This window comes from Tursiops truncatus, chromosome 11, assembly GCF_011762595.2.
Source record: "Tursiops truncatus isolate mTurTru1 chromosome 11, mTurTru1.mat.Y, whole genome shotgun sequence".
NCBI classification, from domain to species: Eukaryota; Metazoa; Chordata; class Mammalia; order Artiodactyla; family Delphinidae; genus Tursiops; species Tursiops truncatus.
In genome coordinates this window covers 60324489-60346984 of record NC_047044.1, presented here as the reverse complement: position 1 = coordinate 60346984, position 22496 = coordinate 60324489, and the positions used below count along the sequence as shown (strand labels likewise).

The window sequence follows — 22496 nt, the reverse complement described above, 5'->3', positions numbered from 1 at the left end:
ATCCCCCTCCCTGGCCCCATACTGGTCCACACGTGCCTGGTGAGCAAGTGCCCTGGGCCGCCCCCTCCTCCAGCCCTGTCCCTGGTCCCCTGTACTGGAAAGGATTCCCCTGTCCCGGCCGTACTGATAAATATGGAAACTCCATCTTTATTGGCTGTATAAACATCTCTGGTCTGTACATACATTTCATACATCATAGTGCAGGGCCTGAAGGGAGGGCCGAAGGGGAGGCCCCAGCAGCACAACACCTCACCCCTTTTCTCCAAGCCCTGCCCACTCTGCCCAAACCAAGGCCTCTCCCTCCCAGAAGTCACTGAGGAGGGGACAGGGGTCAAGCAGCTAGGAGACCGGAGGGCTTGGTGCGGAGGACACGTTAAGCGCTAGAATCAAACACTGAAGCGAAACAGGCAACTGGCACAGGCAGCAAGCAGGGGCGGGGGCAAGGCAGGGCAGGGGAGCGTGGGCCCCGTGCCCTCGGGCTCTCGCTAGGGCTCTGGGGTCCCGCCCCCACCACGTGGGAGAGACAGGCTCTGGAGTCTCCGCCTGCCTCCCCAGGAACGAGAGACGGGTGCCAGAGGTGAGCCAAGGAGGGCAAGGGGGAGACAGGAGCAAAGGCCCCAGTCCCCCGATTTGATAGCCCCTCTCTCACCCCATCAAACACGTCATGGACACCATCTATGTGTGTACAGCTGGGGGAAGCCAGAGACTCGCATTCTCGGGGGGACTGTGGTGCCTGAGCAGGCAGTGAGGGAGGAAGCTGGCTCGCAGGGGAAAGAACGGAGACCCTCGAGTAGTCTTCTCGGGACACCAGTCAGTGGAAGGAGACAGAGGGCCCAAGAGAGCGCCCCCCCAGCCCAGCCCGGGGGGATGACAGCGGCAAGTGCTTCACACGACGAGGACAGGAAACAGGAAAGAGGATGAGAAGAGGAGCCCTGCGGTAAACAGAGGACGGGGTGTCCTGCTCCACCCTTGCCAAGCCTCACGCCCAACAGCAGCTGAGACGGGCGCTCACTCCTCTCCCCTCACACGGGCCAGGGTGGGAGGGGCACGCGGGAGCCCACGGCCAAAGCCAGTGGGCCCCACCCATGAAGCAACACCATCCTTTGGGCTGGTTCCTGTCCAGCCAGGAACTCTCGCCCAGGGACTAACAACAGGGGCAGCACCAGGTCAGAAACATGGGCACAGAGGAGCCTGGCAGGGGCCTGATCCGGTAGGGCAGAGGGACAACACACCCCCTGGGGCCTGCTGGGTAAGCAAATCCTCGGGGCGTCAGGAACGGGGTACCTGGCTCTGCAAAGGGCGAGGAGAGGGAGAAGGGGCAGGTCCAGGGGAGAAGGCCTAGCCACTCAAGGGGTGCAGATCCACTTTGACTTTCTCCCCACAGCTCAGCATCCCAATTGTGGGGAAGAAGCCCCCAGAAGGTACGACAGCATCCTTCTTCCCAATGATCTTGCCATTCCGAGTGAAGAAAACCTGGGGGTGGAAGAGAAAAGTGGGATAGGCAGGCTCTAGCCTCTCCTCTGAGGATGCTGGAGCTACGCAGGCCTGAGCCGCGTCACTCCCAGCTCGCACCAGCGTTGGCGAGAGACAGAGGACGATGCAGGAGGTGACCACGAGAGGGCGTCCCGAGGCCGGAAACCGGCCTCCCAGCCAGTCTCCGCACTCAGCAGCCCCACGCCCACAGCAGCCAGGGCTTCCCCTCTCCCCTCCCTGGGCTCCCCTCCCTGGGCTCAACTAACACCAGACCTCACGGAGGCCCAAGACCCCTAGTCCAACCCCAGACACACCCCACTCACCACCACCTTCTTGCCCTCGTGCTCCTGTTCTATCTCTTCCCCATCATCTTCCTCTTCCTCTTCCTCCTCTTCTTCTTCCCCTTCCTGGTGCAGGTACATGACGTTCCGGACATTCCGGACAGCTCGGGCGGTCGGGGACAGGATCACTGTGTCACAGCTGTCATCACTGTCACCTGGGGGCCAGGAAACCTGAGCTCCTGTGGTACTGCCCCCACCTTCTGCCCGACCAGCCTGGTTGGCCATGGTCACCCCACTCACCCTCACTGTCCAAGATGTAGTCCCGGGGGAACATGATTCCACAGCCCATGATGTCCCCTTTGTAACAGCGTGGCCCAAAGGGGTCCCCCACACCACTGCCATGGAAGATCTTCCCGTCATCTGTCGGAGGGAGGGGAGAGGACACACACCTGAGGGAGGGGCCGACACCCTACAGCCCCTAGAGCGGCCCCTGCTTAAAGCTGAAGTGTCCCTCCCTCCCTCGCTGGCCCTGAGGAAGGGAGGAGAGAGAATGAGGGCACCAGATTAAAGAGAGACACACATCTGTCCCCTCAAGGGGCTAAGGGAGAAACTCCGTTGGGAGCTGGTCAGAGAGCGGGGGCCCTCGGGAGGGGAGGGAGAGGCGGGACCAGGAACTCACAGCCCCTCCTTTCTAAAGGAAGCCCTAAAGGAAATCAAGCCGATCAAAAAAAAAAGAAAATGCAGAATCTGCAGGAAGGGTGCAGAGGGAGCCAACTCAGAGGCCTGGAATGTCCAGTTTGGGCCCAGATCCCCCACCCCTGTTCTGCTCCCCTGGCTTTTTGGGCTGGGAGGAAAAACACAGATGAAGACAAAGCGCTAGCAGCTTGGGAGGGGAAGAGCAGAGAGCGGCAGGGGAAAGTCTCTCGGGCCAGATGCTGAAGGCGAGGCCCCTAGTGTGGGGTCAGGGAAATGGATGTCCCTGTGCCCCTATACCCCACCCCACCCCCAGCTTCCCCAGGGCAGCCCCTCACGCACCTGCATGGTAAGCCACAGACCCTCTGCTCCAGCCAGGGTGCCTGTTCTTGGGATAATCCTACACCAAGACAAGAAAAGAAAGCTGTGGTACCTCGCACAGGAAAGAGGATGCGAGAGTGGCTTACGAACCACTTCTGAAACAAGCTACGACCCAGATGGCTGCTCCCACCCCGGCAACCTCACCCCTTCAGGCACTGGAGGTCGCAGGGGAAGGTGCGAAGGTGCTTGGCTTTCCCAGCCAGGGCTGCAGGCTGCCCCCCACCCCACATCCAGGCCTTGGTGCGTGTGGTGCGCTCACGACCCTCTCTCAGCTCCGAGGTGACTTGGGGTCTGTGCCCTCACACAGCAGGCACATACGGCCTGTTCTGTCTCGGGTTAGACCTCCCTCTGCAGCCCAGCCCCTTGATCTCCCCAAGAGCTCCGGGCCCCGGCCCAACAGCCCCAGAGCTGAGCAGCTCCACAGGCCAAAAGCCAGCACTGGCGCCCACCTTCCGGGCCAGCCCCAAGGCGATGTAGCATTTCTCTCCAGGGTCCACGATCTCCACTTCGAAGTAGTGGCTACGGGTGCTCAGCGGGTGCCGGGCCTGGGCCAGCCCCACGTCCACGATGCTCTTGCCCTTGCCCAGGTACTCCAGTAGCTATGGGGGAAGAACCAGGGGTGGGGGGCAGGCTAGCACCCCACCCCTGGAAACCTGGTTCCAGGGCCATCTGGGGACCAGTTTTCCTGGGTCTCACAGAAAGCCCTGGCCGAAAGGGAAGGGATCCTGGAGGCACAAAGTGGGCCTCAGGGTTCCAGGCAGGCATGGGAGAACAGGGATGGGGGCAGGGGCGTGGAGGTGGCAGCACAAGCAAGAGGGCTGAGCCCCTGCTAAAGGCTGCGCCCACCTGCCTACCGAGCCAGAAACCCTCTCCTTGCTGTGGGGACCCGGCGAGAGCAGCACAGCGATCCAGATGGCCGAGTGCCAGGACCACACAGGGGTCTGTACACTCTGCCATCACTTCCCTCAATCACCCTTCCAGGAAAGGGCCACCCGGGGGCTCTGAACACAGAGAAGAGGAGAAGCAAAGGCTAGGCTGAGAGGAAGCCTGATGGCTTTCTCAGGGTGCCTCGGGCGGATAGGGAGGATGCAGAGGTTAGGGGCCAACTCCAGACGTCTGGGGGAGGGGAGACGAGCCCAGAAGCCAGTTCTGCCTGGGATGGGACTGATATAATTTCTCAAGGTCTTTGTTTTACTTGGCTTTGAACAGAGCTGTTTGTAGCGGGGTCGAGGGGAGCCAGGGAACCGAGGACAACCAGCTCTTCTCCTTCATTTAATGCGAGGGAGGGGAGCAGGCAGAGAGAAGCTAGAAAGGCAGGCGTTCCTGCCCCCAGCCCCTCACGGCTCTTTCAAGCTGGAGCAGGGGTGTGGAGGGGAGTTGACTGATGGGCTCTTGGGGCTCTTCGGCCCCACAGTGATCCTGCCTGGGCATGATGGGGCGGCAACCCCCGATCTGGGAGGATTTATTTATCAGTTGTCATGGTGATAGTAGGGCTGTGACTCAACCCCATCCCCTCTTTCCCCCACCCTCAGCATCACCTGGGATTCCTTAATCCCTTTTTAATTAACCAAACTGCCCCTCAAGACTTTCTTCTACCCTCCCACCCCTCCGGCCCTGAAGAAAATTCACTCCCTGAGGATCTCCTCCACTTATCCCTGGCAAGCCTCGGGACACTGGCCTCTCACCCCACAAAGAACTCCTGCCTGAACAGGAAAGGCATCACACTCGCCTGCACCAGTGCCGAAGCCTCCATGTGTCTTCAGCAGAGGCAGGCGCTGCATCCTCAGCAACCCCTTCAGGGAGGCAAGAGAGGGACTCGGCCCCCTTCTCAGCCCTGGATCCCCGAAGCCCTGTCACCTCAAGCCCATTCTCCCCTCCTCCCCAGAGAACTGGAGGCGGGGGACAGGGGGCACCAGGAGAAAGGCCAGAGGTGTACAGGAGGCCACCTAAACTTTCTTCTCTCCTTCCTGCAGCCAGGACCATACATGTTTCGGGCTACACTGGCTCTGTGATATTCATTCTCCTAGCCCAAGTCTCCATTGTCTCACACTGCTTTCTTCCATCAGAAAGGGGTCCCCTGCAGGTGGTCTTCTGATTTACTGGGTATTATGAAGGCCCACACTGTTTACATTCTATTTCTGGTCCTCTGTATGTTCTCGGCGTGGCCTGGGTTCCTCCTCTGCATCTCTCCCCACAGGGCCCGGAGGGATGTGGTATGATGCACATTAACTAACATAGACTCCACCCAATCCGAGCAGCCCCCAGCCCAACCTCTCCACCCTGCATTGCAGAACTGGGTGGGGGATCCCACAGCTGCCCTTGACCCACTCCATCCAACTGGCCTCTGCATAGGAAACACAGTGTTCTCCACTTCCAGAGCCAAGAGACAGCAGACCCAGATCCTGATCCTTGGGAAAAACCCGCCCAACCATTCCCTCTGCCTCAGCCCAGAGGAGGGCAGGCTGCCGGTTTGTCTGTGGATAGGGTGGGGATGGTTCCTTAAGCTAAAAGGCCAGGAGGATGAAACACACTAACGTGGGACTCTAAAGCCCACTCCCCAGCCCGCAGAGCAGCTCAGACAGGCTGCTGAATGCCTGGAAGACTAGGGCCATGCACAAGCCACCTCTTCAAGAGAGGAACCACCCACCCCTTAGGGTGTAAGCCCCTGGATTCATCTGTTCCTCTGCATCCACTCTCCTGCCCCTGGGCAAAGTCCTCCCAAGCCCTGGGAGCCTTCTCAGAGCACTCAGAGGAGCAGGTAGGGGAGAGTCTGGCCTCCCTGATAGATCCTTGCTTGAGTGCACTCCTCCCCTCCTTAGACTAGGGCTGGTAGAAACCTAGAGAAGATGAGAGGTTTAGCACCTAGAGTCTGAGTTGCTAGAATCTTGATGCTGGTCCCTCAATCTGTGCCTCAGGTGCCTCTTAGTTTCTACATTTTTTTGGCCATGCCACAGGGCTTGCGGGATCTGAGTTCCCGACTGGGGATCGAACCCGTGCCCCCTGCAGTGGAAGCATGGAGATCTAACCACTGGACCACCAGGAAATTCCCAAGATACTTCTTAGTTTGAAAGAGAATCAAACAGACCTGGGTTCAAATCCTAGCTCCTATTACCTACTAGTCACTAAACTCAAGCAAGTGACTCTCACTTCTTTAAGCCTCAGATACTTCATCAGTAAAATAGGGGTACCACTACCCGCATCTCCAAATATGGGTACGATGAAGTGAAGTGAGTGTCAAGGGCTTAGCCTGGAGCCTGGCCCCCGGTAGGTGATAAATGCACACGTCAGCCTCTCCCTGACTCAGGAAACGGGAGTGATACTGGAATATCCCAAAGTTCCCATAAACATTAACAGTCTACAACAGACTGGAACTGCCAGTCACAGAGAAGGAAAGGTTCTCTCACCTCAGCCCTTACCCCCAACTAGAATGCTCCCTTGGGCTCCCAGGACACTCCTCAGATGACTCCATCCCAAGGGGCCAACTGTCTTCCTCCCAGTATTTCTCCTCAAACAATACCCCCAATCAACAGGCATGCTCCTTTACATCTTTGGTGGGGGTGGGGAACTCTTTCCTTAAGGCTCCCAAGACCCCCTCCCCACCCCACCTCCCTCCACACACAACGGAAGCCTTGAGAGGCCAAACAGGTCAACTCCACAGAGCGGAGCTGCAGACCAGAGTGCAGAGAGCCTCCTGCACCCCGCCCCCTCCCTCATACCAGTAGCCCTTCTCAGCCTCCTCTCCTGCTGCGACCCGCCCTCCTCCTCTTGCTAGCAGAGACCCTAATCCCTCTTGACAGCAGCAAGGGAGGACTCAGTGCCCGGAGGGCCTAGAAGCAACTGAAACACGAACCAAGAACATGCTCCCCACCGGCCAGCTCAGGCCCCAACACGGTCTCCTCCTGGGTTGGGCCCGGGGAGGACCCCTGAGAGGGTGGGGCCTCATTCACCCCACTTTGTGTACCAAGGCTGTTGCCCCGTCACTAAGGAGTTGTTAGAGGAGCTATGAACAGAAATGAGAAACAAAGACAGAACGAGTCTAATCCCCCAGCCCTACCTACTGCCCCCCCCTTGACACATTACCTCACTGTGCAAGGCCTGGGGACAGGAATGAGGGGTAGCACCCCATGCCTGAGCAAATGCAACAGCAATTCTTCAGCATCCCGGAGCTCAGGGAAGGGGGCGCTCTTTAGGAGGGGAAAGTGAGGCCACAGGAAGCAGGGAACGACTTCCCTCTGGAAAGAGCCGGTCTGTCTATATACAGATCCTCAGATCAAACAAACACAACTAAATATTAACAACTCTCGAATCTAGATAGTGGGGATACAGTGGGTGTTCACTGTGCTATTTTTTCAACTTTCCTGTATGTTTGAAACTTTTCATAATGAATTGCTGGAGGAAAAAAAAGGGTCAGGAGTTGAATTCACTCTTCTGTATGGGAAGAACCAGTGAGAAGGGAGAAAAGAGGATAATTGAGACTACAAAACTGGGAGAAAGGGCTATAGGAGTAAAAGAATTCCAAGCTAGCCAAGTAAACTCACCTGGGAGGCCCCTGGCTAAGCCACTAGATGGGAGAAATCCCCAGGGACATGGGAGTTTAAGCCCAGGAACTCTGGATTCACCTTATGAGAAGCGAGTAGGAGAGATTGGCTACAGAAGAGTGGGCCCGGGCAGAAGGCAGCAGCATATATCAGACAGTGGAAGAAGCTGGGGTAGGGGTCAAGGAATGAATATCTGGGCTTAGTTCTGCTGCTAATTCGCTGTTTGACATTTGATCAAGTCTCTTCACTTTTCTCTGGGACTGCTTTCTCAGCAGTACAAGAGGATATATGGGAATGTCGGGCAGTCACGACAACTGGGGTGCAGGGGGTGGGGGTGGGGTCGGAGCTACCAGCATCCTGGGTCTGGGAACCAGGGATGCTAAATGGCTTGCACATCAAGGAACTGTCTCACCTCAGATGCCCACAGTCTCTGCACTGAGAAACCTGGCCAGGATGGCATCAAAGCCTCCTCCAGACCTTTATGGTTCTATGGGGTGTCCTCCTGGGAACATCACCTGGGGCAGGAGACAGGCTGCAACAACAGCAGAGGTCTGAGGTCTCAGGGAAGGGCTCCCCACAGAGGGGGACGTAAAAACAGGAAGGGCAGAGAGGAGAAGCAGCTGTGCTGGACATCTTTAGAAATAGGAGGCACAGGCACAGCCTAATGACCTCTCCCAGGCTCCTCCAGGCTGACACCACTCTGACTGCTGGATCGGAAATACAGTGGATGGTCAGAGGGACAAAAAGGATGAGGCAAGAAGGTCAGGAGGCAAGAGTGGATGGGGGGCCGAGGGGCTGGCAGAAACTGGGTAAGTCACCCTCATTTGAAAGATGAGGTAGTTGGCAAGACTAGAAGAGAAGCCTGCGTCCCTCAGGAGGCTCATGCCCACGGCTGGCCCAGAGAAGCAAGTGCGCAGGGAGCAGTGTGCCTACCCTGGCAGCTGTCCCCAGCTGGGGTGCGGGTTTGACAGAAGAGCTACACTGAACAGCTTAAGTCAAGAAAGAAAAAAATCCTTAAATGTGTGGCCTGAGGGCACTGGGGGAAGGGCAGGGAGGAAGGAAGGCTATTTATAAATGTCTACAGGATTCCGCATCAGTTAGAAAAGACTGCCTGGGAGGAGCAGGGAGCAGAGTGGGGACAAGTCCAGGCAGGGAAAGGGTGCCAGGAAACAACTCTTGAGGAGAGGTCAAGGATGAGAGCTGGAGCCTCGCCCTGGCTCAGCCCCAAGCTCAACTCTGCAGATGCCAAAATGATGGTGGAAGGGGAAAGGAAAGGAGGCATGAAGGTCAGGGAGTGGGCATCTGAGGCCCCCTGGACCCTAGTGCCAGAAGGGGGTGCAGAGTGCCCGAAGCTGCAGGAGGCCACACTTTCTGCCATTTTCCTTGTGTTTGACTCACCTTGAACTCCAGAGTGGAGAGCCTTACTCATAATCCACCCACTCCCCGCCCCCCCCACCCCGCCGCTTCTGTTTTGCTATCAAAGGCTGAGTTGAAAACAGCCTGGGTTGGGGTGAGAATGCCAGAGGGTGGAGGAAAAGGTTGAGCGGGGAAGGAGGGAAGGAGCGAGAGGGCCGCAGAGGGACAATTCGAAGTGGAAGGCCCGAGCAGCCCACTAGAGGTCAGGGCCAGACCCCTAAGTCAGCATCCATTCACTCCCAAACCAGCAAGAGGCACAGAGGGTAGATATGAAGAATTTCCCTCTCTCAAGGTCCATACACTTCCCAAGAAAGTTTAAAATCTAGGCAGGGGACTAAAGCAGGTATGGTGAGGTGTATAAAAAGGCCAGCTTTGGAGGATCAAGGACTCTCACTGAATCATTATCTGCCTCTCTTCTCATCCTCTATAAAATGTAGGAAGGCAGAAGAGACTGTCATTGATGCTTACTCGAAAAAGAACTCAAAGAACCTTCCCCAGCATGAGTGGGATTTGTGACCACACCTGCTCCACAATGCAGAGAATGGAAAACTGTGCTAGCTGGGCTGGGATCAAGCCAAAAGGGTGTTCCAGGCATCCGGCCTCCAAGTCAGCCCAGCCTCTCAAAGGCAGGCATGCAGGGCAGCAGCGTGCATGGGGTGGGGGGTGGGGGGCCTGAAGGAACCAAAGAAGGCAAAGGAGAGCTACTGGCTACTGCTCGTTCCTAGGGTTAAGCAACTAGGCTGAGCTCTCAAACAAAGGGAAGGCAGGAAAGAGGACCACCGCTAAGGAGAACACAGATCTGGACTCAAGAATCATGTCAGGACGCCAGGCTCTCCTGACAAAATTCCCACTTTCCAAAACGCTACAAAAGACCCTGTCTTGGGACTTCCCTGGTGGCGCAGTGGTTGAGAATCCGCCTGCCAATGCAGGGGACATGGGTTCGAGCCCTGGCCCGGGAAGATACCACATGCCACGGAGCAACTAAGCCCGTGCGCTGCAACTACTGAGCCTACACTCTAGAGCTCACGAGCCACAACTACTGAGCCCGTGTGCCGCAACTACTGAAGCCCTCGCACCTAGAGCCCGTGCTCCGCAACAAGAGAGGCCACCGCAATAAGAAGCCTGTGCACCGCAATGAAGAGTAGCCCCCGCTCGCCGCAACTAGAGAAAGCCCGCACGCCACAACGAAGACCCAATACAGGCAAAAATAAATAAATAAATAAAGTAATTTTTAAAAAGACCATGTCTTCACTCCCTATTCTAAGCAATCCTGACATGCTTCTGTGGACCCCGGGATTCTGCCCAGCCCTACCCTTCCCCTTACTTACAGTTCCGCAGACTCTGACGTCGTGCAGCCGGCCCCACTCGTCCTCGTAACTGTCCACCATCATGACACTGTCGTCCTCGCGGCCCAGCTCAGCGTTCAGGTGCAACCGCACCTCCTCACCCAGGGAGTGCATGCCCACTGCTGGGAACAGCCCATCGGGGGACATGGGCATGATGGTGGAGCCCACCTGCAGCGGAGGGAGGGGAAGGAAGGGAGGGAGCTGCCGCCTGGCTCACCTTTCCACAGCTCATCTAATTCTCACAAGGGGACTTCTGAGATGATGCAACCAGTCATCATCACACACGCTGACAGGTAGCAAAACAGAGGTACAGAGAAGCATAAAAAGCTGCTGAGTACTCCTAGCTGAGCAAGGTACCCACGGAGCTAAAAGGCAAACACAAGTCTCTTGTCACCCCCCCCCCGCCCCCTGCAAACACTTTAGGTACGCGTGAGTGTGGACTGGAGCAGGAAAGTGCTGAGCATAGGTGCTTAAGGAAGGAAGACCACTAGGCTGGCCGGCGGAGGCCTGAGAAGGCAATTTCTCAAGGTGGGAGACGGGGCTGGGGAGAAGAAGAAAGAGAGCTGGGGTCTCTCCTATTTGCTCTTATCCCATCCCTTCACCATCACTAGTCTCTCTCTGAAGAGGGAAGGAAAGGAGAAGTGAAATAAGGAACACGAAACACAGAAAGGACATATCCCCAAAAGCATTCAAGTCAAAAATCCCAAGAGGACCTCCAGCTTATGCAGCCAGGTCATAACCTCCCCATCTTTTTTTCTGCTCAAAACCTTCCCCCATATCACCAGTTCTGTCCCCCACAGTTTCTGCCCCTCCTCCGCTGCACAAACCTGCCCCTCTGCGTCCATCACCTGGGGAATGTCCCAGCTTCCCCTGGGTGTGGGGAGCATCTTCTCCTACATGCAGGAGACCCCAGGAGAATCTGAGGCTGAACTGAAGAAGATGGGAAAAAAGCCCGTGGGGCCCTGAGCAAGCCCCAACTAGCAGACTCTTTCTTACTACTCACACAAATCCCTGGACAGCTTCAAGCCGTTTAAATCCCACTCAGGATGTCCCACTTACCCGCTTCCCATTTTTGGTGAAGAAGATCTGGGCAGTCTGCACATCAAAGGACACTGGCTCAATGCCACAGCCAATCCGGTCCCCGGAGTTGCACTTTGACCCAAACTGGCGGCCCTTGGCCCGGCCATTGTACAGCCTGTGGACAGAGCAGCACAGACACAGGACCCGAACCCGGCTTCCCAACCTCTCCCCAGTGCTCCTGCTTCCATCACTCCGCAACGGCATCGACCTATGTTCTCGGGGGAGCTCCACCCTCCCCTTTAAGTCTGCAAACCTCCAAGGGTAGCCAACAGGCCACCTTCCTGTCCCTATCAGAAAGGTCTATGAAAATACCCCAAGACCAGTGAAGGAATAGCCAAAGCCACCCTGAGGTAGTCCATTATATCCAAGATTCCCAAATCCGTAGGAAAGGGGTCGGGTTCCACAAAAGGCAACTCACTTGCCATCATCAGCATGGTAGGCTACAGAGTCAGGCAACCAGCCAGGCTGGTGATCCAAGCTGTAGTACTGAGGGACCAGTCCCACAGCAATGGTACCCCGGACCCCGCTGTCCACAATAGACACCTGGAGGGAGGAGAGCAGGGCACAGTTAGCAAGGAGGGGAGTTAGACATCAAAGGGGGCTGAGGCTCAAAGAGCAAAAGACAGGGGAATCAGAGAAAAAGTCAGGGCACTCAGAGGGAGAACTGGGGAAAGTGGGGGCCCACGTTACCACAATTACTTAGAAAACAATTTCCAAGCTATGGAAAAAGATGGGAGATGGAGTAGATGCTGGGCCTGGGTTAGAGGGTGGGAAAGGACATGGGTCAAAGTCTACCTAGGTGAAGCGCAGGAGAGCAGAAGGGACAGGGTGAAAGGACTTTAGGGTGTCTCTCAGATTAGGCACCATGCTATCCTGGGCCCTTTTCCCAGCCAACAGGATAATCCTGATGGAAAATGTAAAGGACCAGTCAAGAACCCAGTAAAAGAGCGCCTTGGAGCTTAAACATCTCACCCCCTGCTCTGCCCACCCCCTGCCTTGATCACCTCAAAATAATTGCTGTCCTTTGTCAGGGGTCGAGAAGCCACGTAGCAGCCAACTTCACCAGAGTTTCCATGGTAACTGAAGGAGGAATGAAGGGGAAGTTCCATTAGCAGCCTAGTCCAGGGGTTGGGGGGAGGGCCTCAGCATCCCCAACCCCCACCCTGTGAGGGCCAGCACAGAAGAGAATCCATCAGGCCATACTTCAGGACATCTGCACAAACACCATAACAAGATACTTGAGGTCACCCACCCCACCCGCCACCTCCAGCCAGGGCCCAGCCCACACCAGACCAATGCAAGCCTGGCTTCTTCACTGCCGGTGGGGAAGAGAAGGCGGAGCCTCCCTCAGTTGCCTATTAGGGGTCTCACAACCCTGTCTAACCTCAGTCCCTCATGCTGCAGCTTCGGCCCTTTTCCTCTGGCTCTGTCCTCGGTGGAGCTGGAGAACGGCTGGTCTCTATCCTCGGGACCAAAGCCCTTTGCAGATTGGAAGACAGTTACTCAGTCCCCACTCCTCAGCTTTCTTGTCTCCAGGCTAGATAGCACTACTTCCTCCCCCGCTTCCAGTGACAACTTTGTGAGAGAATTAGACTCGGATGGAGTCAAGGGAAGGGTTCAAGGCAGAAAATAGAGCGAAAACAAACACAAACACACAAACCAAAGGGTTGGAAGGCAGTAAGCAGGATGCACTACAGGACTGTCCTTCACAAAACAGGAAATCCACTGCCTTTGAAATGGCCATTCTTCACCGATCCCAACTACAGAGATGCAGGCAGGAGAGCCCGGCATCGCACCGACTCACTGGAGTCCTTTCAACAAGGCAGCTGGGCAATTCCGGAGACCCCAGCAGCCTCCATCTCTGACATGACTGCTTCCAATGCAGACCAGGACAGAGGTACCCACAGACACAGGCAGAGGGGGGTGCGGGGTGAAGAAGCATATACTACTCCATTCGGAAAGGCCTCCAGGGTTTCCAGCATACCCCTCGCTGTGCAATGCAGACAGTCCTCTGCCTTTGCAAAAGCCCCTTTTCGTCTCTAAGATCTGGCACAGAAAGGAAAATGTGGAAGCACTCCCCGAAACTCACCTCAGAGTGTCTCCATCTACAAGAATGTGCTTAAATCTCTCCTGATATCGGAAAGCCCGGACCTCTCGAATCTCCCGGATCCGCCGGCGCCAATTCAGAAACCGGTAGTGCAGGTTGAGGTCATCCATCTTGTTCATGAGAACAAACCTGCCAGGGGGAAAAGGAGATTGAGGAGGAAGAAGCAAGGCGCTGAGCAAAGTACCTCAGCCTGTTCCACCCAGAATGCGGAGAGGACACTGGACTTGAAGCCAGTTGCTCAGATTGACCTCAACAGTCCCCACCCTCATCCTTTCATTCAGCAAACATTTACTGAGCTCCCACTATGTGCTCCTACTGTCCTAGGTGCTAGGGATACAGCTGTGAACAAGATGGATGGGATGTCTGTTCTCATAGCACTTCCATTCTATTGGGGGAGGCATGACAGCAATAAACAGACACGACAACGTTAGACAGTGGAGGAAAAAGCAGAGTGCTCTGATAAAGAATAATGGGGTGAACTCTATGAGATGAAAAGGTGACAGGCACGTAACAAGCCCAAGAAAGAGCATCCCAGGCAGAAGGGACAGCCAGGACACAGGTCCCGAGGGGCAAGGCAGTTGGCATGGTAGGAAAATAGAAAGGCCAGGTGGCTAGTGTGTAGGGAATGGGAGGGAGGGAGAATGTACCAGAAGAGGCTGGAAGGAAGGTAGGGGCCAGATCAACGCCCTACAGACCATGTTAAGGAGTGTGAATTTTATTTCAAGTGTGATGGGAAAGCTCTGGAGGGTTTTATGCAAGAAAATTATATGATTTTAAGGTTTATCAGATCGTAAAGCTCATTCAGGCGGTTGGTTGGAGACTAAACTGATCCCATAAGAGGCAAGAACAGAAGTGGCAAACAATTAATTAGGAGGCTGCTGCAGCTGTTCCAATGAGAGATGGCATCCCCAAAGATGGTAGCAGTGAAGATGGAGTGGAGTAGGATGACCCAGGTATTTAAACCACTAACAGTGCTAACATATGAATGAATGAATGAATGAATGAATGGACGAGTTTTTCCCAAAGCGACAAAAAGGGGAGGTACTTTCTCTTCCCATCCCCCAAACCCTTGGACAAGGGTTCCATCCAGGCCTGACTGTGCCTTGCACACAGCAGGGGCTTAGGAAGCCTCGGCTAGGCTGAATTCAATCCCAATGCGCATATTACACGCTCCTGCAGTAGCGACAAGCCACCGCGTGACCAAAAGGGTAGGCAGCTGTGGGGCAGCCCTAGAATTGGCCTCCTTGGCACTCGGCCAGGGGGCTCGACCCCAGGTCGATGTTGGCGCCCAACCTAGGGGCATCTGCTTGCCTAGAACCCCACAGCCTTGGCGCCGCCGATACGCGGCCGCACCGGGCCCCGCCTCCACCCCGGGCACAGCCCGATCACTCAGACGAGACCCGGGGGAAAGGGGCCCTAGCCCGTCAGTGTGACTACGCCCAGCCTCCCCAGGCCCTGCACTGGGCCAAGGAGGGTCTCCAGGGAGGAAGACCAGTGACCAGAGCGCAAGACCCCGCCCCTGACTCCGAAGCCTCCTCCCAGGACCCCAGCCTCCCGCCTCAGGCTCCGTGGAGACCGACCCGAGGCCTCGGGGACCCCGCCCCCGATCCCCGCCTACCGGGGCCGCCGCGTCCTCCTCATCCATAGGCCTCTGAGCTCCGCTCACTAGCTCTTCGGCCGCCGCCACCACACACATCCGGGTCCCCGCCCTTCCAACGGTCCCCCGAGACCCGCCCCTTTCCACCCACCCCGGCCAATCTGCAGCGGCTGAGGACAACAGGCACCTGCAGAAGCCAATCGAAGGACGCAGGCCGGGTCGGGCGCGGCCCGGTGAACCCGGTACCTAGTGCCGGGTAAGGGGCTACTAAATACGGGTGTGGAGAGGGTGGGAGGCGGCGACGTGGCAGCGTGGACGCCACACTGGGCGCCCTGGGCGCTGACTGGCCGGTCAAGGGGCGGCTCCCTCCGGGCGGGGTGGGCGGGGAAGGTCGCTGCGCACCCACAAATACTGCGACTGTTGCCTCAGCGCTCGCTCAGTGTTAGTCGTGAGGCTAAGAGCTTTGAAGGAATGTCCTTTTAATCCGTTCAACAACCTTATGAAATGAGTCTTATTAAATCCTTTTTGTAGATGCAGAGCCTGAGGCTGGCCTCCACAGTTCGTGCGCCTGTTAACATATACTTTGTATTCTCCCGAGCTCCATTTCATGTTACCTTTCCTTCATTCTAGGCAGGGCATTCCCTTCCTGGAGGAGAGAACTTCGGATGCAAAAAGCAGTGGCATGAAACGGCACGCTGTTCAGGAACAGAGGGGTTGGTGTAACTTAAGGAAAGTTAGGCTGGGGCCATAATGTGAAGGGAAGAAAGATACTGACATTTATTGAGCACCTACTAAAGGGTGATTATTGCCGTTCTGGGGAGGACTTCCCCGGTTCCTCCCATCACCGAATTTCTCTATTCCAGATAGGAAGGTTTTCCCTCCTCTGTATTCTTTTTTTTTTTTTTTAATAAATTTATTTATTTAGTTTTGGCCGCATTGGGTCTTTGTTGCTGTGCGTGGGCTTTCTCTAGTTGTGGCGAGCGGGGGCTACTCTTTTGTTGCGGTGCGCTGGCTTCTCACTGCGGTGGCTTTTCTTTGTTGCGGAGCACGGGCTCTAGGCATGCAGGCTTCGGTAGTTGTGGCACGTGGGCTCAGTAGTTGTGGCTTGCAGGCTCTAGAGCGCAGGCTCAGTAGTTGTGGCTCACGGGCTTAGTTGCTCCGCGGCACGTGGGATCTTCCTGGACCAGGGCTCGAACCCGTGTCCCCTAGCATTGACAGGCAGATTCTTAACCACTGCGCCACCAGGGAAGTCCTCCTCTGTATTCTTATACCATGTCGTTTGCACCTCATTTGTAGCACTTATTACAGTCTTACTTTTATTATTAAAGTAACTTCTGTTTGTAGATCTGTCTCTGCTGGACTGTGAGCTCCTTCAGACCCCTGAGAGCTATCCTATTCTTATCATAAATAGGTGCTGTACAAATGTTGAATGAAATGGAAGCCATCCTCTCCCATACTATAAACAGTGGCCACTTGACATAATGGAGATAAGGTGTCAGAAATAGGTGTAGACCAGACATTAGGAAATCTGGATTAGAACCCCAGATCTGTGACTGACATTTACTTGTCATGTTTCCTTAGGCTCCTTAATCTGGGACAGTTATTCAGTCTTTCCTGAAGAGTAGATGCCAATTATCTTGTTTAATATCCCTCAGTTTCATTTTAGCTGATATTTACTCATTATTAGATTGAGGTTATGCATTACCAGCTTTATCCAGATCTGTGGTTAATTTTGAGTTAATTTTTTTCTTTTTTTTTTGCATATGGACGTCCAGTTTCTCCAGCAGCATTTGTTAAAAAGAATATCCTTTCTCTACTGAATTCCTTTGCACCTTTGTCAAACATCTATTGAACAAGTAAAAACGAAAAAAAAAAGTGTTTAAAGAAAAGGAAAAAAATTAATTTACTGTATTTTTGTGGGTCTATTTCTAGGCTCTCTACTCTGTTCCACTGATCCGTTTTTCTATCTTTATGTTTTGATTACTATACCTTTATAATGAGCCTTGAAATCAGGTAGTATAAGTCCTTCAATTTTGTACTTTTTAAAAGTTGGTTTGAGTTATTCCAGATCCTTTGCTTTTCTATATGAGACAATCAGCTTGCCAATTTCTACAAAAAAGGCTTCTGGGATTTTAATTGGGATTACGTTGAATCTGTTGATCAATTTTGGGAGAACTGATGTTTTAACAATATGGAGTCTTCCAATCCATGAGGATTGCACTGAAGTCTCTTACTCTAATCCAGTACCACAGGGTTCATTCTAGCCTTCCTCCCTACTTCTCTCTGACAGTGAGAAACCCAATATCCATTACTTATTTGCTCAACCCCAGTACATATTAAGCAGTTGCAAAAATTTTAACCCATGAGAAACAAATTTATCAACTAGAGTACAGTGTTTATGTAGAGTGTAGAGTATGCCATTACATTTATCTTTAGCCTTACAGTTTCCAGTCATAACACTGTTTTCCAAATTACTTAAGTCAGCACGTTTTTTTTTTCTCATCCCCTCAGTGTGTTTTTGTCATACATATATAATACATTTAGATTCACCTGTTACAGTCTGCATTCTATCCTGGAATACTCTCCCATCCCGATTGGTTTTTTAGGTGTTTATTAAGTGTGTGTTGGATGGACAGATATTAATTCTAAGCTCCTTGGGAGCACAATTCCTCCCTATTTATGTCCATATAATGTAGTTACATCCACATAAATAAATGCTCTATCAATCTACTGAATATATTTTTATTCATGTAATTACCAAAAAAAGCAAAACTCAGACTCCCAGTTATTATTTCTTCTCCACTAATGATTCCCAACTCCCAACCATCTGGCTGACTCCAGCCCAGTCTAGAAAACTGCTCTGCTCCCTTCCCAGTTCTCCTTTCTCTGATATCATTGGGACACTGGGAATCTAGACAGAACAAATCATGCACACACATTCACACGCATGCCTCTTTCCCCTCATCTCTGTTACACAAAGAGGTGCTTTCCTATCTGAGATGCCCTCCTCCCTCTTCTCCTAAACTCTTTTTTTTTTTTTTGGCCTTGCCATGAGGCATGTGGGATCCTAGTTCCCCGACCAGGGATTGAACCCGGGGCCCTCAGCGACGATAGCACCAGGTCCTAACCACAGGACTGCCAGGGAAGTCCCCTAAACTCTACTTTAAAGCCCTATTCTCAGGACTTCTCTGGTGGCCCAGTGGTTAAGAATCTACCTGTCAATGCGGGGACACGGGTTCCATCCCTGGTCTGGGAAGATCCCACGTGCCCTGGTCCTGGAAGGTCCCACATGCTGCAGAGCAACTAAGCCCGTGTGCCACAACTACTGAGCCCATGCGCCACAACTAGTGAAGCCCGCATGCCTAGAGCCCATGCTCCGCAACAAGAGAAGCCACCGCAGTGAGAAGCCCTTGCACCACAACGAAGAGTAGCCCCCGCGCGCCGCAACTAGAGAAAGCCCGCACTAAGCAACAAAGACCCAACGCAGCCAAAAATATAAATAAATAAATAAATAAATAAATAAATAAATAAATAAAAATTAAAAAAAATAAAGCCCTATTCTCCGGGAAACCCTCTTTGGTTTATCCTGGGGCCAGGTTTCCCTTTCTTATTGAACTCTGACCACACTCCGGCCTCTCAGTCTCTTTGGCCTTTACTTGGAGAACAAGGGGGAGAAATAGGAAAAGAGAGAGGAGGGGTTAAAGGAGTTGGAGAGCCACAAGACCCCCTGGGGTGGGTGGCCTGGGCTAGCTCAGAAGTAGAGGAGCCTCCAGAAGAGTTACAGTGCGCCCGCTTCACCTCTCAAGGCCCTCCCCCAGGACTGCCTTTGCTCCCACCCAAAACAACAACTTTTACCTGTATCAATTCCGAACTCCTTATATGAACTGAGAGCTGGGGTGTCCAGAGGTGAAGAAGATGTGGGGCTCCTGTTCTCAAAACACTCAGAATCTGAGACTTCCCTGGTGGCGCAGTGGTTAAGAATCCGCCTGCCAGTGCAAGGGACATGGGTTCGATCCCTGGTCCGGGAAGATTCCACATGCCGTGGAACAGCTAAGCCCGTGCGCCACAACTACTGAGCCTGAGCTCTAGAGCCCATGCGCCTAGGGCCGGTGCTCTGCAACAAGAGAAGCCACCACAATGAGAAGCCCTTACATCGCAACAAAGAGTAGCCCCCGCTCGCCGCAACTAGAGAGAAAGCCCGTGCACAGCAACGAAGACCCAACGCAGCCATAAATTAATTAATTAATTAATTAAAAAAACCCCAACACTCATAAGCTAACTGGAAAAATAAGACACAAGAAAAGATAAGCAAAAATTTAAGATAGCAACACAACAATGTGGATGAATTAAAAGAAAGGCAGACAGCTGGCTGAGCAGGTGGGGATGAGGTGGGAGAATTTGTTTGTGGTGAGAGGAATGGTGGGGAGAATTTCATCCTTATGAGCTAAAAATTTGGAGTTCAGGGGAAGAAATTACCTCTGGGCACCACACCTTCCCTTCCCCTAATCTCAGTTCAGACTCAGAGATGAGAAACTGCCAGGAGGTTTCGGAGAAGGTGATCCCACCAGATGGCTGAACCACGGTGTGCTTCCCGGGCCAACCGTCCACAGGGTCATGATTGGCATATGAGAGCATGGGTCCTTGCGGGGAGGGGGGCATGGAGTACCGCCAAAGGTCTTTGAGGAGGAGAGAGTCACAGGAACAAGACCAACTGGGAGGCTGTGTGTGGGACAGATGGCAGAAACCAGAGGCTGGAGACCAGCGGAGGTTATCGCAACAGTTCCCATGAGACCCACACCAGACTTAGGCCATGTCATGATGTGGTCATTAAGCCTCCTCTCTGGTGCTTTCTGTCTTGGACTGTGCCACTACTTGTCTTTCCTCAGACTCAAAGCTCAAAAGGATCCAGGCAGGCCCCCTCCTTTACCCCTGGTTGTCAAAAGGAAGTCAGCACCTGGGGGTGCTGTGGATTTGGAGGGATGGGCTGGGTGTGAGAGATGCCGAGCATAAGGGAGCAGCACGACAGAGTGTAACCTGCAAGAGGAGAAGGAAGTCCTGTCAAAGTTTATTTATAAAAAGCCTAAAGGGCTTCCCTGGTGGCGCAGTGGTTGAGAGTCCGTCTGCTGATGCAGGGGACGCGGGTTCGTGAAGATCCGAACCGGGGAGATCCCACATGCCGCGGAGCGGCTGGGCCCGTGAGCCATGGCCGCTGAGCCTGCACGTCCGGAGCCTGTGCTCCGCAACAGGAGAGGCCACAGCAGTGAGAGGCCCGCGTACTGCAAAACAACAACAACAAAAATAAATAAATAAAAAATAAATAAAAATAAAAAGCCTAAGTAACAGCCCCAGCTGTTTAGCCTTTTCACAGCCCTGACAGAAGCTTTCCTCAAACTCTTCTCTCCACAGAGGCCAGACAGAGTCCCAGAGTGTGTGCACCTTGGCCCACACTCCATCCTGAGCACGCACCATGCGCTTCCTACCTCTGCTCTGGGTGCTGAGGTGAAGGGCATCCCAAAGGGAGGGAAAGCAGAGTTCAAGAGTCTCAGTCTGCGAGAAAGAGCCTGGTTAGACCCCAGCACTGACAGCACAGCTCGCCGCTCTGGACATCCATACTGGAGGCGTGGGGTCGAGGCAAGAGCAGTGCTGGGGTGGCGGGTGGGACTGGGCTGTGCCGTGGCTGTACTTAGACTGCGTGGAGGGACCAAGCTGGGCAGGGGGTAGCAGTAAACAGGGGAAATCTGTAAGGGTGGCGGTGGTGATGTGGGAGGGGGAAGGGGGAATTCGGGAAGGCAGCGGTAGATGTGAGAGGCTAGCAGAGTATTGGGCTTCTCTGCAATATAACCTACCAAAGAATACAAACTTCTTTAAAAAGCCACACTGGGATCCTGCAGGGAGTATGGCCAACTCTTCCCCATCTCAACTTTCCACAGACCTTTCCATCTTATTCAGAAGCAGCAAGATGGAGCTGAGGAGAAAAGCCCTAGCTAGAACCATGTGCAGGGCAAAATAAATCGTGATAAGGACGGAGGGACAGGATGGAGCTCGCTACCCTGGGGTCAGAGCTTGGAGGAGGAGGTCCCAGAGCCTCCAGAGAGAGGAGAGCTGCTCCTCCCACTGCCCCAGCAGCCACCCCCCCACCCCCCCACCCCCGCCTGCCCAATCTGCGTCACAGTCTCAGGGCTACTGGAAGACGCTGCTCCCCAAATGCTGGTTCTAGGGTCCCAGGGTAGCCCTAGGGGGCGGGCTGGGAGTAAAGTTCTTTTTATTTTGTATTTACCTAAAAGTTCAGGAAGGCCTTGCTTACATTCTTGCTTGGAGGACCAGAATTTAAACTTAGTCACTGCCCAGAGCCGTTGTTTTAGGAAAGAATGAGATGGCCGGTGTTGCGTAACCCAGAGCTGGGTGGGTGTGGGTTGCAGAAGGAAACGGTCCTTCTTCCTCCCTCTAGGAAGGAAGGCTCAGCTAGGAGTCTCAGATGGGCGGGGCACTGCCTGGAGAAGGGCGGCCAGGGGTGGGGAGGTGGGGTAGACAGACCAGCGTGTGAAAGCTCGGGGAGCAGGCAGACTGAAACACTCAGACCAGTCACCATTCAATCCCCCTGGGTAGAGCACAGCCTGAATAATCCAGAAAACCCAAAGGGTGGTACTGGGTGGGTGTGGAGTGGAGGACAGATTCTGGGAAAGGAGAGGAATGGAGGGGTGGGCTGACCTGGATGAAGGACAGCGTGGGTTGGGGATCTGCTCTCTGGCCACTGTCCCTAAGAGCACCCAGAGTATGGGTTCCTCTAATCCTCCCCCCCCGCCTCTCCCCCCCGCCTCTCTCCCCCCCCCCCCCGCCCCGCCACTATAATTTCAGCTGGCCAGTCCCCCGTCCCTACCTCCCAGGTGTTCAGCTAGTTCTGCGGGCACGCTCCGCCCCCTGCAATCCCTCCAGACTCCCATGGCCCCAACACAATGCTAGGATTTCTGACAGTTCATTCAAGGTGTGCTTCCGCCTCCCCCCACCTCACCCCTTGCTTCCCCCAACCCCTTCTATTATCTTACCCAAGTCTGGCCCCCAGTACCCGCCTTCCCCTGTCATATCTCAGGGAGACCTTCTCTTGCTCCTGCCTCAGCTTTGCTCTTCCTCTCCTCGCCCCTGGTTTACTCTCTTCCATCAGCGGTCAGTTCTCCCAAGACCCCACTCTCCGTCGTCTCCGCCTTTTCTCTCTTTTCGCCCGCATTCCTCTCATGACCCCCACACCATCCCTTCTGCGTCCACTTAAGTCCGCCATCTTCTCACTCCCCATCGGAGTCCCTCCGTCTCCTTCATCCGCCACACATGTACCCGAACTGGATTTCAGGTTTCCCCTTCACCCCTACTGCCGCTTCTACCCCTCCTGCTTCCACCCCTTCCCACCCTCCAGGGCCTCCAGCCAGCTGTCCAGCTCCCAAAATCCGGGCGAGATTCCCGGGAACAAAGCAAGAAAAATCAGAGTAATTTGGGAAGTAAACAGAAACCGGGAAGGGAGGAGGTAGAGAAGAGTGGGGAGGACCCAGGTGGAGGGGGGGGGGGCCTCTCCAGTCCCACCCAGTTTAGGGAATG

The 22496-nt window shown here is 54.3% G+C and overlaps 1 protein-coding gene and 2 long non-coding RNA genes across 3 annotated transcripts; 1 reads left to right on the top strand and 2 right to left on the bottom strand.

Moving 5' to 3' along the window:
• Window positions 1-121: 121 nt before the first annotated feature.
• On the bottom strand, window positions 122-15059 carry SPRYD3 (SPRY domain containing 3). Its single transcript, XM_033866642.2, has 11 exons — window positions 14934-15059; window positions 13298-13444; window positions 12213-12288; window positions 11627-11751; window positions 11188-11323; window positions 10111-10296; window positions 3278-3427; window positions 2790-2847; window positions 2055-2174; window positions 1797-1969; window positions 122-1473 (listed from the first exon to the last, which is right to left on the bottom strand). The coding sequence occupies exons 1-11, from the start codon at window positions 14954-14956 to the stop codon at window positions 1339-1341; spliced, it is 1329 nt and encodes a 442-aa protein (XP_033722533.1). The 5' UTR covers window positions 14957-15059; the 3' UTR covers window positions 122-1338.
• On the top strand, window positions 15036-15844 carry LOC141275875 (uncharacterized). Its single transcript, XR_012324392.1, has 2 exons — window positions 15036-15168; window positions 15543-15844. It is a non-coding gene; the product is annotated as an uncharacterized lncRNA (long non-coding RNA).
• A 1794-nt stretch (window positions 15845-17638) lies between these two features.
• LOC141275873 (uncharacterized) lies at window positions 17639-22404 on the bottom strand. The gene is made up of 2 exons (XR_012324390.1): window positions 21956-22404; window positions 17639-20188 (listed from the first exon to the last, which is right to left on the bottom strand). It is a non-coding gene; the product is annotated as an uncharacterized lncRNA (long non-coding RNA).
• Between the last annotated feature and the right edge of the window lie 92 nt (window positions 22405-22496).